This window comes from Fistularia commersonii, chromosome 7 (assembly GCF_037954325.1).
Source record: "Fistularia commersonii isolate RoL2024-O1a breed Wild chromosome 7, RoL_Fcom_v1.0, whole genome shotgun sequence".
NCBI classification, from domain to species: domain Eukaryota; kingdom Metazoa; phylum Chordata; class Actinopteri; order Syngnathiformes; family Fistulariidae; genus Fistularia; species Fistularia commersonii.
Window position 1 is genome coordinate 2884627 of NC_141290.1, and position 16799 is coordinate 2901425.

General features: G+C 44.9%; 2 protein-coding genes across 2 annotated transcripts; both read right to left on the minus strand.

The window, feature by feature from the left end:
* Window positions 1-1564: 1564 nt before the first annotated feature.
* isg20 (interferon stimulated exonuclease gene) lies at window positions 1565-6697 on the minus strand. The gene is made up of 4 exons (XM_086149130.1): window positions 6639-6697; window positions 4832-5452; window positions 3007-3207; window positions 1565-2482 (listed from the first exon to the last, which is right to left on the minus strand). Exons 2-4 carry the CDS (start codon window positions 5417-5419, stop codon window positions 2288-2290), a joined length of 984 nt encoding a protein of 327 aa, XP_086005256.1. The 5' UTR covers window positions 5420-5452; window positions 6639-6697; the 3' UTR covers window positions 1565-2287.
* A 917-nt stretch (window positions 6698-7614) lies between these two features.
* pdia3 (protein disulfide isomerase family A, member 3) lies at window positions 7615-13962 on the minus strand. Its single transcript, XM_086149173.1, has 13 exons — window positions 13656-13962; window positions 12520-12598; window positions 12323-12440; window positions 11377-11484; window positions 11155-11284; window positions 10952-11068; window positions 10320-10445; window positions 10063-10245; window positions 9886-9994; window positions 9370-9498; window positions 9155-9234; window positions 8303-8360; window positions 7615-8234 (listed from the first exon to the last, which is right to left on the minus strand). Exons 1-13 carry the CDS (start codon window positions 13787-13789, stop codon window positions 8121-8123), a joined length of 1485 nt encoding a protein of 494 aa, XP_086005299.1. The 5' UTR covers window positions 13790-13962; the 3' UTR covers window positions 7615-8120.
* Window positions 13963-16799: the final 2837 nt, after the last annotated feature.

The following is a 16799-nucleotide window of genomic DNA, read 5'->3' on the forward strand; positions in this document are numbered from 1 at the left end:
AGGCAAGTTGGCGCAACTTCATGATGTCACAGTGACGTTGACCTTTGACCTTCACGAGGGCTCGAACTTCTTCATAAATATGATTAAATTTATTAAGTCCAAAATTAGAACATGGTGATAAAGTTCTTTACCTTCTGTAATGCAAAAAAAAAAAAAAAATTTTCATGATGTTCTAATATTTTGAGACAGGATTATTGAGTTTTCTTAAGATGTAAGCCATAATCAGCAATATTAAAATAATAAAATGCTTGCAATATTTCAGTTGATTTGTAATGAATCCAGAATGTATGACATTTTTGTTTTTGTAATTGCATTACAGAAAAAAAAAAAAAAATCACAATATTCTAATTTTCTGACAGTCCTGTATTTGAAAATTTTGCAGAAGTCAAAAGGGTCAAACCCACGACCTCCTCCAATGAATGCCAAATAAACATCCAGATAGCAGAAAAAAATAAACAAAAAAACAGCAAAAATTTTTTTTGCAAAAATCTTTAAGGAATTCAGTTGAAATTAAAGATATTTTAGGGGAAATACTACAAAATAAATACATTTAAAGAATGCCTTTATAGCCAATAATGAGGTGAATTTTGATTTGTTTATTCGTTTTGGTTTCATTAATATTAAAAAAATAATATGGAAGTACTGAAACAACTTTACTTACATGACCATTACCTTGATACGTATTTGTATGTATGTGTGTGTGAGACCTGGGATTTACGTAAAGCTTTATATAATCGTGTTGAGAAGACGTCGAGTACGAACATTAACCTGGAATTGAGCAACATGGATGCAACAAATTGGCAGAATCCACCAATGGCATCAGACCTCACCTGGATGATTGGCTCAATCTTTATTTTTTTTAAGATGCCGATCTTTATTTAGATCAATCATTTCACACTTATATCACCAGATATTAACTGTGCCTCTAGCACGAATTAAGGCGCTTGCGTGGACCGGATTAATTGTCTAAAAATAAGGTTTCCAAAAAAACAAACGTTGTCAATTGATTTTTTTTTCCCCTTGACATTCGAGGTAAAACCGTCCCCGAAATTAATGCTATTTTTTGGATAACTCCTGTTTTGTTATTTTTGCACGAGTCTCCAGAAAAAAAAAACCTTGTTTAAAGAGTTTTTACAACAGTAATAAATAAAATAGAAAGGACACGCAACCTCGCATTTTGTGTTCTGGAGGTTTTTTCCCGGGTGGTACCACGCCGACGTCACCACCTCGCGTTCTCCTCCTCCAGATGAACAGAACGGCAGCGGGTGGACGACCAGTAATCCGCTAAACCGGGCCTGATCTGCTCAATAAAGCGATTTGGGGGGGAACAAAACGGGGGGAAAAAAAAAAAAGAAAATTATATGGATTGAGCGAACAATGCGGCACTGTGTTCCCTCCGAGGCTCGAGGTCAGGCTTTGCAGAAAAAGGGGCGGCGGGGGGAGGGGGTGGTCGAAGCGGCGGCGGCGGGTGGATGGCGGAGCGCCGCCTGCTGGTTACTGTCTTGCAGCCTCGAGGCCGAGACCGACATCTCGGAACCTTTTAGAGAAAACACACGGCGGGGACTGATTTCACTTTTTTTGTTTTAATTGGCGAGCTGACGAGCGGCGGTTACAGTTTACGGACACCCGGGGGCGGCCATCTTGGGAGGCGTGGCCACGCGTGACGGAACGGCGGCCGTCCCTTCGCCGCTTGAAGTCGTCGATCTGCGCGGGAGGAGGGGGTTCGCTCTGGATCGCGGGGCCACATTCGCACATCATGCAACCATTCATCCTCTCATTCACGCCAAATAAATACATTATACCGACATTCACCCTCTCATTCGCACAAGCATTCACTCCTTATATGGGCATACAATCGGTCATTCATCCCCTCACTCATGTCGTAAAAATACATAATATAGACATTCACTTGTCCAGCGGGGACGTCCAAACATTCACCCTCTCATTCACGTGTCACACGGACCGACGGCCATTTCAATCCGATGTCCGATTCCTGACATGTGGCTCTGGCTTCACGAGTAAAACGCGATCGAAACGGGGGGGGGGGGCGCTCCCACGCGATAAATTAAAATTTGTGGTCATTTCGTCCTAGTGAGATGAGCAGGGCCTCCGTCTCCGGGCCGCTCGTCGTTTTTTTTTTCCCCTTCTTGATTCTCTTCACACTGTGAGGTATTTTCGCACATAATTGGGTCAAAGGTCGTCCGGTCCCAGTCCTGAGAGGCAGCCGGATGACCTTGGACGCTCATCTGCTCCGACGTCGTCGGTCTTCCTTTGGAGGGTGAAGGGGTCAAAGGTCATCCTGCTGCAGGTCCTCTGGCCAGTACTCGTCTTTCATGTAGTGGTTGGAGGCGGCGAAGACGGGCTCTTGTGAGACGCCGCCGCCGCCGCCGCGCAGCTCCTGCTCCCACTCGACCTCCACCAGCTTGTAAAGGTCCAGGGCGGCCCGGGCGTCCTCCACCGAGCAGTGGCCGCTCCGGCCGACCTGGAGAAGCGACAATGCTAAGCGCGATGCTAAGAAGAGGCGCCGCCGCGCTAACTGGCAACGCTAGCAGCTACGGAGACAAACTTCCCGCCGCCAGATGTTTGATGACGATGGCAAAATAAAAGATAAATAAAACATCATCATAAAAATATGACATAACGACAAGTCCTACATTTATGGAAATGAATTTAAATAACTATACAATTCCCATGACGGGATACTCAAATTCTAAATATCATTATATACATCATGTAATAATATCAATTATGTATTTATTGATACTATCACTGTTGCACTGCTGTGACAAGAACTTCCCCTATGGGGGATCAATAAACCACATCTTATTCTATAACTAATGTGTAATTAAAATGAGTTCATTTTCTTACTGCAAATTTTTTTTCTGTAATTAACGAATTGAAATCAACGCATTTAAAGCGCCACTTGGGAGAATTTGGAAAATAACAGTAAAATAAGCAAAAAGAATGATAAGCGATGTCGAAATAGTGCACTCCTTATATCCGCACCTGGACCCTCCGGCTCAGCAGCGTGGCGGCCAGGGTCTTGAGGGAGGGGATGTGATGGCGGCTGAAGCCGGCCAGGCACGCGAGGAGCGGCGCCGTGGCCGTGTCCCTGACCATGTGGGCGGGATGGACCAGGTCCAGCACCTGGAAGTCGTTGTGGATCGAATGTCCCACGACAACCTTCCCCTCCAGTATGCCGAGGATCTGCGGGAGAGAGAGGCGATTGTGCAACATTAATATTTCATGAAGTATTTTTCCCAGCAGCTTTGTGTTGAAAAATAAACGCATTGTAATGGCTCTTAAAATTTGCAGCGTGGAACGTTCCAGGGGTCAGAGTTCACCGCCGTGCGGTGTGACGGATGCTGCTTGTTGAAAAGTAAATATAAGAAACTTCTGGATGGAAGTAACAAAAGAATGTGCTGTTCGTTACACTTTAAGGGTATCACAGGAACAGTGCGACCCTCTGTTAGCACCTCAACGCTCAACGTGTTGGAGCTCGAGCGCAGGTCGGTAATATTAGCTTTATACTAGCACACAGGTTGGAGATACCAGGTCGCAGGTCAGTAATATCAGCATCGCATTAGCACGCAGGTCGGTAATATTAGCCCTGAAATAGCATGCATGTCGGAAATATTAGCGAGCAGGTCGTAAATATTCGCTTTGCATTAGCAAGCATGTAAGGGACATTAGCCCTGGATTAGCACGCGGGTCGGAAATATCAGCCCTAAAATAACACGCGTATTGGAAATATTCGTCCTGAAATAACATGCATGTTGGAAATATTCGTCCTGAAATAACATGCATGTTGGGAATATTCGCCCTGAAATAGCATGCATGTTGGAAATACTAGCACGGAGGTCAGTAATATCAGCATCGCATTAGCACGGGGGTCAGAAATATTAGCCCTGAAATTGCATGCATGTCGGAAATACTAGCCCTGAAATAGCATACATGTCGAAAATATTAGCCCTGAAATAGCATACATGTCAAAAATCTTACTTTTGTATTAGCAAGCATGCCTGAAATGTTAGCTTTGTCTTAGCATGCATGTCAAGAGCGTTAGCTTCGCATCCGCATGCAGATCTGAAATATCAGCCTTCTAATAGCATGCATGTCATAAACATTTTTTTGTATTAGTTATGTACTAGCATGCAGGTTGGAAATACTAGCACGCATGTCGGGAACGTTAGCTTTGCATCCGCACGCATGTTGTAAAAGTTTAGTTTTGTAGCAGCAATTTAGTGTGAAATATGGTTATATTAGCTTTGTACTAGAGATGGAAGTGTGGATTCCATGGTGGCAAAATACTGATACTTACATGCAGCACTTTTGAGTATCAATTACTTTAATAACCCATACTAATCAATAAATGCAAATTAATGGCACTTCCATCCCTTCTGAAGAAACTCGCGTACTGGTCCATCCCTATAACGTGATCAGACGCCTGCTAACAACATCTGAGCACAATGCGTGTTCATGTCACGTATATTTTGATGTTTCTTTCGCGGATTAAAATTGTTAAAAAAAACAAAAAAAAAACCACAATCGGTCATGTAAATAATTGTAAGGTCTCCGATTAATTAGATTTTTAATCTACTCATAAAGACCTGTATTCAGTGATGAGCTCATTAATCATTATCTCGTGATATTTAAAAGTAGTCTTGGGAGATTTTATGGCTAAAACTGCCCGGCGAGAAGACAGAACGGTCGGGCGTTAGCATTAAATGAATATAGCGAAGCGGTGCTGGCGTATCTGAGGGCAAACATGAAGTTAACGTGTCGGCGAAGCTGCGGTCGAACCGTCCGATGAGGCTTTCCTGGCTCTCACCTCCTCTCTGGCCTGGGCGAAAGGCGTGGCGTCCTGCAGGTGATGCTTCCGGATGCCGCTCCAGCGCGTCCTGTAGTCCCAGACGCGCCGGGTGGGCTGCACGTACTTGTCGTACAGCACGTTGCCGTGGTAATCCAGGATGCTGCAGCGGGCCAGCTCGCTGACGCACCCGCCGGGCCCCGTCCCGACCATCTCGCAGTCCAGCGCCACCACGGCGTCGGGACACGGCGAGCTCCGGCCGCTGGCCGACGGGCTGGCCTCCGAGCTGAAGCCGCTGTCCGACCCCGATGCGTCCGGGACCCCCGACGCCCAGGAGACCCCGGGGGATTCGCCCTCAGTCCTCACGTGGCAGAAACCTTCCCGCTCTGCGTCGCTACATTTAGTTCTTTTGATCGGCTGATTTGTATCCATGGGTTCGTTTTCACTTTCCGCCCGTTTCCTTTTCACGCCGGTCGCCCCCTGACGCCGCTTCTTCCGGGCCTGGGTGGCCGCGGCGGCGCGGAGCAGCATGGTTCTTTTCCCAAGGAGCGAGGTATTGTTGGGGAGCCTCCAGGAGGAAGACTTGCTCCTCTTTGACAGCTCGGCCATCGTCAATCAACCAAGCTGCTCAGGTGAACATTTCTGAGGAGACGAAAAAACACGTTAGATCAGCCATCGCTAAACGAACTTCAGATTTGTGTTAGCATCACCGAACCCGTTAGCAAGACACCAGACTTCCATGGATATTGTTGTACTTAAGAGCAATATTGCATTTTTGTTGCGGCTCTTTTGCTTGTTTGGAGCCTCCGATGAACCTTTCCCTCACTAAATATTACCACAACAACAACATCGGGGCATTTCAGGCACTACCATAAAAGGATATATCTCGGAAAATTGCTCCCAAAAATGATGCCGTACATTGGGTGGGAAAAAGTAAATAACAACAATAATAATAAGGTCATAACAATCCTGGAATTGTCAGAGTGCCGCTATTTCTGGGGTTTGTTCCTTTGGATTGAAAAGCAGTAAATGCTTTTCCCATTCATGCTTTAGTTTTGAAATTTACAATTATTGGGATTTCTGTGTCACAGCGCCCTCTTCTAGTGGAAAGTGTGCGCTGCATTGATGTCATGACAGGATCTACACAAGAAGAAGGGATTGCCATGCGATAGAAGTGACTCCTGAATGGATGGGGGTGTTAAAAGTGCAACGATTGACGTTTAAATCTGTACATAATTTAGTTTTTAATTCCATGCAAAATGCTGCAATTCCCAAATAATCCGCTAGGGGAAATGTGGCGCTGTTGAGTTGTCAAAACTCGAAAAAGGGCAAGTGAAGTAGGCTACAAGGGGAGGCTATGGCGAGGCACAAAAAAAATATTTTTAATTGACATACCGCGAAATTGACAGGAAATAACCGGGCACTTTGAGTTACGTAACATTTCGGTGTGATTGGAGAAACGTTATCTGGACGCCGACAGCCTCATGGTTGCCGCCGTCGTTACAAAATCCAATAAACGGCTATTTTAGCTCTGTTTCACAGCCCTTTTCCATGACGAGATGTTAAAAGATCGTGACTGAAAGATAAATCATGCGTCTTCCACGGAAGTCGTGGGAAAAGCGAAAGACGTCGAAAGTATACGCTGAATAGTCATAATCCGTGAAACACAACCGGACTGCTAGCTTGACAAACCCGCTAATTACAAGCGTATTTATTTCCCTCGTGAAACGCGCGATAAAGGGTTAAATTCAACGATGTCTGTTTGCGATTCGTGCTAAAGGACAAAAAAAAGCAAAAGACGTTACAAAAAATGAATCATTATCATTACCTCTCGTCGTCACACGTGGAGCCAACGGACATGTCCGGACGCATGCGCTGTAGGTCCCCGTCTTCTGATTGGCTGATGGCGCTGCTTCTTCTTCTACGGTTAGAAACCCGGAAGTGTCAATTCGCCGTCTGCTGGATTAAAACTACAATAAACGTGACACTCGTAAAGATACCGAAAAAAAGGGGTTTTAATTATATTTTTCAGTTCTTAAAATTATCAAAGTCTAATCACATCTATTCACTTAAGTGTAAATCACAAAATTTGACAAAACAAAACGTGATTATAGTTTTAAATGAGAATTGCCGTCATGTAAGTGTTGGCTTATAATTTGCACATTTCAGCCTTTTTAAACTGAACTTGCTAAGAATTCATAAAGATTCATAAACATAAATGTGATCCAGTAAGTTACACAGGACTCACACTTCGCATCTGCTTTAAATGTAAAGGTCAAAAAAAAGAAAAATTAGAGCATGCGTCCTAGAAAATTAATAATTCGAGTAAAAGAATTGTCAAAAAATTATACTCACACTTTTTTGAGCAAAATTGTTTATTTCCATGAGGAATCCAGGAAATCACTTGTGTCTGTTCTTAATAGAGAAACTGAACCATCTGCTGCAGAACCCAGTGCCCACAACTCAACAGCAAAGAAAGCTGACAACTCAAACTGCCAGTCCCTTTTTTGCATTTTTCAACATGCTGCTTTTAAGTAAAGAATTTAATACAAATTTTACTGTCATTGTATAAAAAAAATCCCTTTAGAGTTTTGCAGCAGTTTGGATTCAATGATTACAGAAGATTATAGTCTGAGATCATAGTTGGGCTTATGAGATCATAAGTCTGCTGAGGAAATTGACGTGTCCGTGTGACATCTGATTCTTTTTTCATTGTAAGGTTTTAATACCAGCCGAGGCTTTGCCAACTTCGAAATACACAACGAATAGATCGTTTGGGAAAACGAATGAGATCATACAGTCCGTTTGAATTTTGTGGGCCTTTTTATTTTACAATCCTTCCAAATGTACAAAAAAAAAAAAAAAAATGAAAAGCTGTAATTCACCATGAACATTAACCCCCGCGGGACGACGACCAAACCAAAGCGGCGATAGATGACAGAAACTGGTATCAAACCAAAGTGCATCAGAGGAAGTGGACAGACAGGGGCAAGAAATTAAAATGGAAAAAAAAACTTAACAAAACAAAAAAAAAAAAAAAAAAAAAAAGAACTTTTTCTTCAGAAGCTGTCCCCCTCTTTGCTAAATCTTTTGGAAACCTGGGGCAGGCCCTGCGGCCGCTCCCCTCCTCCCAGTGTTCCCAGAGCAGCGGAGGACCTAAGGGGAGGGGCCGCGTCTTTTGTCGCCTCGGCTTCAGAGCATTCGTAGTTCACTAAGAGTGGGATATAATTTAGTTCTTTCTGCATTCGATCCCCCTCCCCCGATCCTCGGGGCGGGGGTGAGTTCCGGTCGAAGCGTTTTTTTTTTTTTTTTACAAGTCTGTCCTGTCCTTCTTCTTCTTCTTCTTGGGCTCCTCCTGCATCACCAAGGGGTTGGAGCCCTCCCTCTTCAGGTAGGAGATGAAGTCGCTCACCTCGCGACCTCCCTGAAAGGAGAACGCCGGGTCAGATCGAGCTGGAGACCGGGACCGTGCTCTCGAGACTCGGTGCTCACCTCGTATTTCTTTGGGTTCATCTTCCGCCCGGCCGGAGAGAAGTAGATTGTGGGGAAACTGAGGAAAAATGAGAGAAATGTAGAAAAATAAACAGACCTTGTTGGTTTAAAGCAGTCCTTCTCAAATAGTGGAGCCAGCGTTTGACCCTGGGGAACATACTTTTTTTTTTTTTTGCCGTACTAGAATAAAGTGTAACTGCACATCCATTACAGTAGTCGGCAGTGGCGCTGCAGGAAGTATGAGCTCTATGGCGTAGGGGTTTTTTTTTTGCACCGAGCAGGCGATATGAAGTGCAGTAAACGAACCCTCAAGGGACGACATGAATTTTTTTTTAACAGGGATGAAAAGAAAGGCGCAGAGAGACGAGGATGATGAGATGAAAGAAAGTCAGCTAAAAGCTAAGACGAGGGATATGACGAAGCGTACGTAGCGCTTGGCTTCACTGTGACTACAATGGGAGACGAGGAAATTTAACACCTAAAATCTTTTCTGTTACAGACTAATAGCAATGTTAATAAAGGTATTGTTTTTTGCAAGTCGAACTATACTTTATTCTTTTTTGTTTTCTTTAATGTTAATAAAGATATCATTTTATGCAGAGGTACACTTGTAAGAATTATTAGACTAATGATATTATTTATAGTCGCGGCGGAGAGTGGGTGGGGGCGCGAGACGTTTTCTTGAGATTTTCTTCTTCAGAAAATAATTGAGAAGCACTGGTTTACAGTCACCTGTTCATTGAAAATAATCCCTAAACTTATGCACTCCCTTTTGTTGGCAGGTAAAAGAACCCAGGCAACAAATGGCCAGGTTCGTCTCTAAAAAAGAACTTTACTTGTGAAGCTACTCACCCGCTGACTTCGTATGGAGTGGGCACGTCGTTGGCAGTGGCGTCCATCTTGGCGATGATGACGTTGGGGTCATTTGAGAGCTTTAGGGGGAAAAATAAAATGAAAAACAAGTTATTTGCCAAAGTACGGGGGTTTGAGGGAGCTGTTCATTTTCTGGCATATGCTTTTACGGATCAAAAATATCAATCTAAAGAGAAGCGCGGCAGCGTCGTCACCTTCTCGCCAAGCTCCTTGTATTTGGGCTCCAGGCTCTTGCAGTGTCCGCACCACGGCGCGTAGAACTCGATCAGCACGTCCTTGCTGTCGTCGTTGACGATGGAGTCGAAGTTCTCCGCCACGAGGACCTAGGGGTGAACGCACACGCAAAGAAGTTTGAGGAGCTCGAAGAGAACCTGGTTGGGTTTTCTAAATGTGCCAGTGGGGCAGCGCTGGGTCCTCAGTGTTAGTGAACTGCCGAAACACGAGAGTGCCAAACTTCTTACTGAGTAGGTCATGGGAAAAAAAACATGATGGTAAAATAATAGTAACCCGACGCAGTTTGAACATGTCGGAAAAGCTGTTTCAGCATATATTTCTTAAAATGATCAGGAAAAGGTGAACTCTCGTGCGATAAAGATGAATTAAAACAACCAAAAAAGACCGTTTGGCAATCGGATGTGACAGTGTAATTAGGTTTCGCGCGCTCTTCACACGGCAAAAAACGAAAGGAAGACGTCCCATCATTATCTCACCTTGACGGGTCCGTCGTTGCTCTCCGGGATGGGCTCGGATTTGAGGTAACGCTTCAGCTTGCCGTCGAAGTAGTCCTGCAGGAAGCGCTCCAGAGCTTTTCCGTCGCGGCTGTTGGGAGAAGGGACACGTTCTAACAGCGGGGAAAAACAAAAACGGACAAACCGACGGACACTCACGAGAACTCCTCGGCCATGACGTATTTTTCTCCCTTGAAGGTGCGGATGGCCACCACGGGCACCTCCCCCGAGCTGCTGTCCAGGCCGAACTCCGAGATGTCTTGGCCAAACGCGTTCTTGTTGGCCACGGCGAAGGCCAGCCTCTTGCCCTGATCCAGGAAGCCCTTGGCCACCTTCATCACCCTGAGGAACCATTATCGGGTTCATCTCCCGGTTTTTGATACCGACTGAACGCCGACCGGCGGACAAAGTCCCACCTGTTCCTCCAGTAGTTGGACCCTTTGGGGTTTTTATCGTAGTCCACGTCGTAGTACGCCACCAGCAGGTCTTTGCTCTTCAGCTGGTCCTTGTTGTCATCCGTCATGTGGGCGCAGAGTCCAAATCTGGGGGGGGGAGGGGCAAATTAAACTTTCACTTTGTTTGCTGCACAAACATCGGGGGGGAGGGGGAAACGTGATATGTGAGCGAGCAGAAAAACATTCCTGGCAGCTCGACCGTAACGGTAATATTGAAAGCAAAACTGAGAGGCGTTCGAGGAAACCCCGCATCCGGGTGAAATGTGAAAGTATCTGCTCTCAGACACGTAGATAAAACCCAGCTTCCTGGTGCTGCGATGCAGCGGCGCCTTGAAAGGCGTGAACCAACGGAAAGACCGCTCGGTGGAAACTATCGCAGTCTCGTTTTACCCCCTCGTCTAAACAACAGGATGGAAAATGCGGCTTCCCGGGAGCTCAGCAGCTTCAGTGAAGTGGTCGTTTGTTAAAGCCGTTGTCAGCCGACTTAGAAGTAAGCGTGTGTGTCATTGATATTCTTGAGTGTGTTGATATTGCGGAGACGAAAAAAAAAAAAAAAAAAACCCTGCCCCGTTATGACAAAGACACACACTTACATGTTGTCCTGGATGAACCTCTTGATTTTGTTGCTGGTGTACTTGTCCTCGCCGAACGTGACGGCGCTGTCCTCGAACTTGTTGCTGAGCCTCGGCGGACGGAACAGGACGACTCCCCTGGAGACGAAAGCACAGATCTCAGTCGCGGCCTGGTCGATCGGGGGGATTGGGGGAGGGAGAGGTCGCGGCGCGGCGAGACTCACTCGGAGTCGATGCCCTGAGCCAGGAGCAGCTCCTCTGCGCTGGTGTGGGCAAAGCGGTAGTTGTCCCTGAGGGCGCTGGCCGCCTTCTGGAACTCGCTGTTCGCCGTGCTCTTGTCGTCAGCGAAGAACCCTGAGGTGAGGAGGGGGAGCTCTGGGATCAGGGCGTGGCGCCGTCGTCGTGGCGACACAGGGCGCCGACGGATGGACGGACGGGCAACTCACCGATGACGCTTGCGTCGTGGTCGTCGATGAACTTGGCCAAGTCGGCGTTGGTCTTGAGCTCCACGGAGGCAGGGCCCGCCTGCTTCTTGAGGAAACTTACGATCCCGTCTACAGAGAGAGAGAAATCAAATATTTACAATAAAATTTAAATAATGCAGTAAGACTTCCGGTGGTGTAGAGCTGAGCAGGGTTTTTTTTTTTTTCTTTATTCAAAATCAGGCTCTCACACACACTTTCATGGGTTCTCTTCTCGATACTCTCAAGCACACACACGGCCTTAGAGACTCAGCTTAAGTGCTGCCTCACACTGCAGGATATAGTTTGGATTGTTCAATGCAGGTTTAAACAAAAAAAAAACAAAAAAAAAAAAACACAAAGCCGGTAGGAGCTTCCAGCCTAAACTTTTGGTCGGGCACGCTTTATATCCTGTTTGCAGTCTTGTCTCCGTCGCCATCAATTTGTGCTCCCACTCAGGAGGCTTACCGGGAGGACCAAGTTTCTCAAGTTGGGTGATTTTTTTTTTTTTTAAATCAGTTTCCACTAATTATGAAACTGTCAACGGTAGAATTGGTAGAAAAAACAGATCTTATTCTCAACATTTACAGAGGAAGGAAGATAAATTTAAAAAGTGCTTACATTTAAATGGCATGTTCAATTCACAAGCGCCTGGAAACTGGTGTGATTGTGAAGGCTAAATTAAAACACGCTTCAAGTGGGAAAGTGAGATGACCCACGGTGCGGGTGATTAATCTGAGTTGAGGGAAAAATAACTTTCTGAAACTGGAGCATCTCAAAAGCGTAGAGGGACACACATGGTCTTCTTTTTCCACACACACACACGCGTTATATCCTTAACGATCGATGAGACTCCGTCTTATAAAATGGCCGCTGTTAGAGGGTTCATACAGGTACCGGCAGAAAACAAAATAATGTTTTGTCCAAGTACCTGCAGTTCTGGGGCCATCGTAAGGACCATGTTCCTCTCCGTCCCTGAAGATCTTCAGGGTGGGGTAGCCACTGACGCCGTATTTGCTGCACACGTTGCTGTTGGCTGTGCAGTCGACCTAAGAGACAACAACGGCTTTCACCGTCTGAAGGAGCACGAGACGGAAACGCGACGTGGCGTTTGAAAAGATGCTGTACCTTTACGAGAGGGACGACGCCTTTCAGACGCGTGGCTGCTGCTTCATACTCTGGAGCGAGACGTTTACAGTGACCACACCTAAAAGGGCAGAAGATCACACCATGAGACAACACTTAACCCGAGTATTTGTATTCAGGGTTGGATCAAGTCCTCCTGCAAAGTCGTGGAATTGAAACGTGATACCATTTCGCTCAATGCTGACTCAGGCACAAAAAGATAATACTGTCAGTCTTGAAATACTTCAAATAAACAAGTGTATTGACCCTAATTTACTTATTGGGGACGACAGGGAGAAAGTAAAGGAATGCCATATTAAATAAATCAATCATTTATGAAATACAACTGCTTGTGTACGTTATCCATCTCTAAGCGTCATATAGTAGAATTTTGATATTTTTTAGTCACCCCCTAAAAATAGCACCAAGGGTATTGTTTACAAGAATCACAGTTGAAAGGGGTTTGGGGGGAAATGACAAGAATAGACAATTAGTTTTTGCAATATTTCGATAATGATGTAAAACCTTAACGTTAAATTTTGTGCTTTGACATGTCGGATTAAGTCTTTCTTCGATCATAGTCAAGTTTTGGCACATTGAAACACGTAACAGTTCGCGCTCGGCCAATCAGAGGTGGACACCAAAACTTCCTGGACCAATGAGAACGTTACAACAAACAAAGGCACGCCCCCAACTTCCTTGTTCGCAGGTACTTTCAATTAAAACCGATTCAACAAAATTGAAATAACGGTACATGTCAAATATTAGCAGTTGATAAACATCGATTTTAATACTACGGCCTGATAGGATTTCATTGTTTCGAGATCATTGAAATGACGTGAGTAAGCTCTACCCCTACGCTAGTCGCTAGCACGCTATCGTTCGATAACTAGCTTCATTATTTTCATTTGGGCAAAACAAACGGTTCTTATAACACACTACTCTACATTTAGAAAAATGTGCATTAGGCAAAAGAATTGTTAATATTGGGCTTAATAAGCAGAGCAAGCAACGCCTGTTTACGTTGTGTGGCGTGCGAACCATCAAAAATCAATCACGTTTACGGTAATTAGCTTAGCAAGCGTTTCCGTCACATCTGCAAAGTTTTTTTTTAATACAAATGTTATTTAGCGGCTCACCATGGGGCGAAAAACTCCACCAGGGCGAGGTCGTGGTCTCCAATTTTGCTTTCGAAATCGTCGTCTGTGTATTCGAGCACATCACTGGCTCGCGAGAAGCCGACGAGAGCCGCAAGGAAGATGAGCCGCAACATCACGCTGCAGCACTAGCTGTTAGTCCCGCTGAGGAGCCTTTGAATACAGCCGTTCGGTGTTCGATCCGTGTCGCTGCTGCGGCGGCCGCTGCTGCTCTTTCACTGCGACGGGAAAGCCGAGGCTGAGAAGCTCCGCGGACGGTTCAGACGAAGAGAGCCGAAAGAGAAAGAGACGGAGGCGGTGCAGTCAGGGGTGGTGGTGGTGGTTAACACTGGCAGCGGAGCCGCTCCTTACCACAGTGTGGCAGCCTCCCATTGGGCGGCCGTGAACGTCACTCCAGCTCGGTTGTCCAATGGGGAATCGGGACACTTAGACACCATCCTTGCCAACCAATCAGGACGCCGCAAAATCAAAACCGCTCTCAAACGCTGAAGCCATTACCTTAGTAGTTCACTGCTCTACTTACAAGTTTTATCAAATGTGTCGCTCCAAATAATAAAAAAAAAGTGTAATCTTTTTCAGTTAAGTCATTTCTATTTCACCATCGTGCAAGTTCACGTATCTTTTTGGAAAAGACTTGTGTTTTGTTTCCGCTTGATTTGTTAGGTTGCCAGGTTGGGTCACCCTCGGGAAACAGGCTTCAAACTATGTGACTTAAAATGATTTATGATTCATTTACTTCTTTTTTTAAAACTTGAATAGATTCATCTTTCACCGTGTTGTGGTTTTGACATGACATTTATGGCAAGAAATTGTGCCGAGCTTGATTATCCTGCTGGACTGGTTATGCACTTTTCGATGAGAAGGATTGAAAAGACTTTGTGTCGATTGTGCAAAGATGTTGGGTACAGAAATCTACATATTCATCAGGAATTCAAGTATCAAGACACATGGAGGGGTCAAATGGCACTGGAAACTGAAGGATCTAAACAGCTTCCAGCCTGCGTTGTTGACATTGCACCTCGTGAAGACACTGGAGTGGCTGGTTTTGGCTCCCCTGGTGAATCCATCCACCGACCAGCCTGGCATCGGGGTGGATGACACAATCATCCCTCTCACGTGTAAAACCCTGGAAGCACTGTGAAGGCCCTTTCTCTAACGCCTTCGACACCATCCGGCCGCTGCCGCTGAGGGACAAGCTGGAGCTCACAGGTGTAGACAATCACATTGCATGGATTCAGGTCCTTTGGACTGCAGGGAGCTCTCCAGGGGAACTTCTTCACCCGAGTGTGTGAAGGAGAGATTTAGCAGATTCTTCATTCCAGCGGCTGGTCGACTGTTTTGCTCCCACCTCTGCTCCTGATAGATTTCATTCATTCATTCATTCATTCATATATCCACCCATTCACTCAAAAGTGTTCTTGCTGTAATCCGTGTTCATCTGCTGCCAATTTCTGCTGATCCTTTTTTACACAAGAGTATTTACTGTGAGCTCATGGATTATTTCCCAACTCTTGCTTTGACGTAACTACTATGACTGCAGTGTCATACAGTACAGTCTTTTTTTCTACTTTTCACTTTTTTACCTCTTTAATTTTTCCTTTCTACATATTTATCTATTTATTTGTCTAGTTATTATTAAATTTGCCCTTATTTTTTCTCATATCGCGAATCCAGAGATGCTACTCTCAGTGAATTGTTGTGCTACATCCTGCTTTTTAAGGTTGTTTTTGTCTGTTTTTGATTCCATCGAACCTGAGAGCTGCTATCTCTAAATTTCGTTGCACTCTGCGTAATTTCAATAAAAGTCTTGAATCCCTGAATTTGAAATGTCCCCACCGTGGGACCAGTAAAGGCATGTCCTGTTCTAAGTCAGGAGACTTCTACTAACGTGATCGGTTGCCATCAGAGCATTTTGGACGTGATCTACAAACAGGAGAGCAAATAAAGGAAAATGTCGCCTTTTTTCAGCCTCAATGATGCTGCCTTCAGGATTTGACATCACTGCAATCAAACCACCAATATACAAACATCTGGGTGTTGATGCTGCTACAGGAATCTCAAAATATCTTTTTGTACTATCTCATTTGTGCTATATTTATACATTCTCCAGGACACCTTACCCATTACCTTTTCATTTTTTTACCACCCACATCATGCTAACTGTTCACGTGCTGTTCTATAACCCTGCACAAAGTGAATACATGTTACATAGTCTTTGTTCATTTTGTATCTATATCCTTATTTGCATGTTCTTCTATTGCAGAACCAATAGGGGTCTATTATATCTAATAATAATAAAATTACATTTATAAGTACCTTTCTTAAAACTCAAGGACACTTGACATTAGAGAACAATGGATAAAAACAAATGGAGAAAAAAAAACATGTCAGGATGAAACAGCAATAGCCAAAATTGCCAAAATAGAAAATGAAAAACAGTACAGTGGCAGTTAGTCCACTGCTATTGTTATTGACATTATTTAATTACTCTAACACATCATTATTATTACTATCTTATCCGCAGGGGCAGTGCGGTGGTCATCCAGCAGATGGAGCTCTCTACAACAAGCCAGGATGACTGCATCCTTATAAAAGCCCTAAAGAAATCCTTCAATCTTAGATTCACTCATGCCTTTTTTTTCAACCCTTTCTATATTTGCACTTTAAAAGTATCCGCTATTATTTCCCAAATAAATTCAGAATCACGTCTAGAATACAATATACCCGCATGATGGCTGGCTGTTTGTCCATATGTGTAATGAGGAGGAGGAGATGAGTCTGCAGCTATTGTTTGTGTGTGTGTTTGTGTTTGTGTTTGTGTGTGTGTGTGTGTGTGTGTGTGACGCGCCGAGAACAACGGAATCTTCTAGAGAGGGAAACAGAGGGATTCCTCACGTCTGGGAACACGTCGTCGCCTCAGCTGCGTCTTCACACAACACTGGACGCCTGTTGTCCTGCCGACGTGCGGATCCAGCGAACATCTACTGCCTGACGGCGGACAGCAAACCGTCACTCGGTCACAGAGTTTGCAGTCGCTGGAAAACGTCCTTGCAAAATGAGCTTTGCCTAAAGTCTCTGGAGGGCATGGTGGATTCTCTCCAGCACTTAGTGTCTGCACTGGAGGAA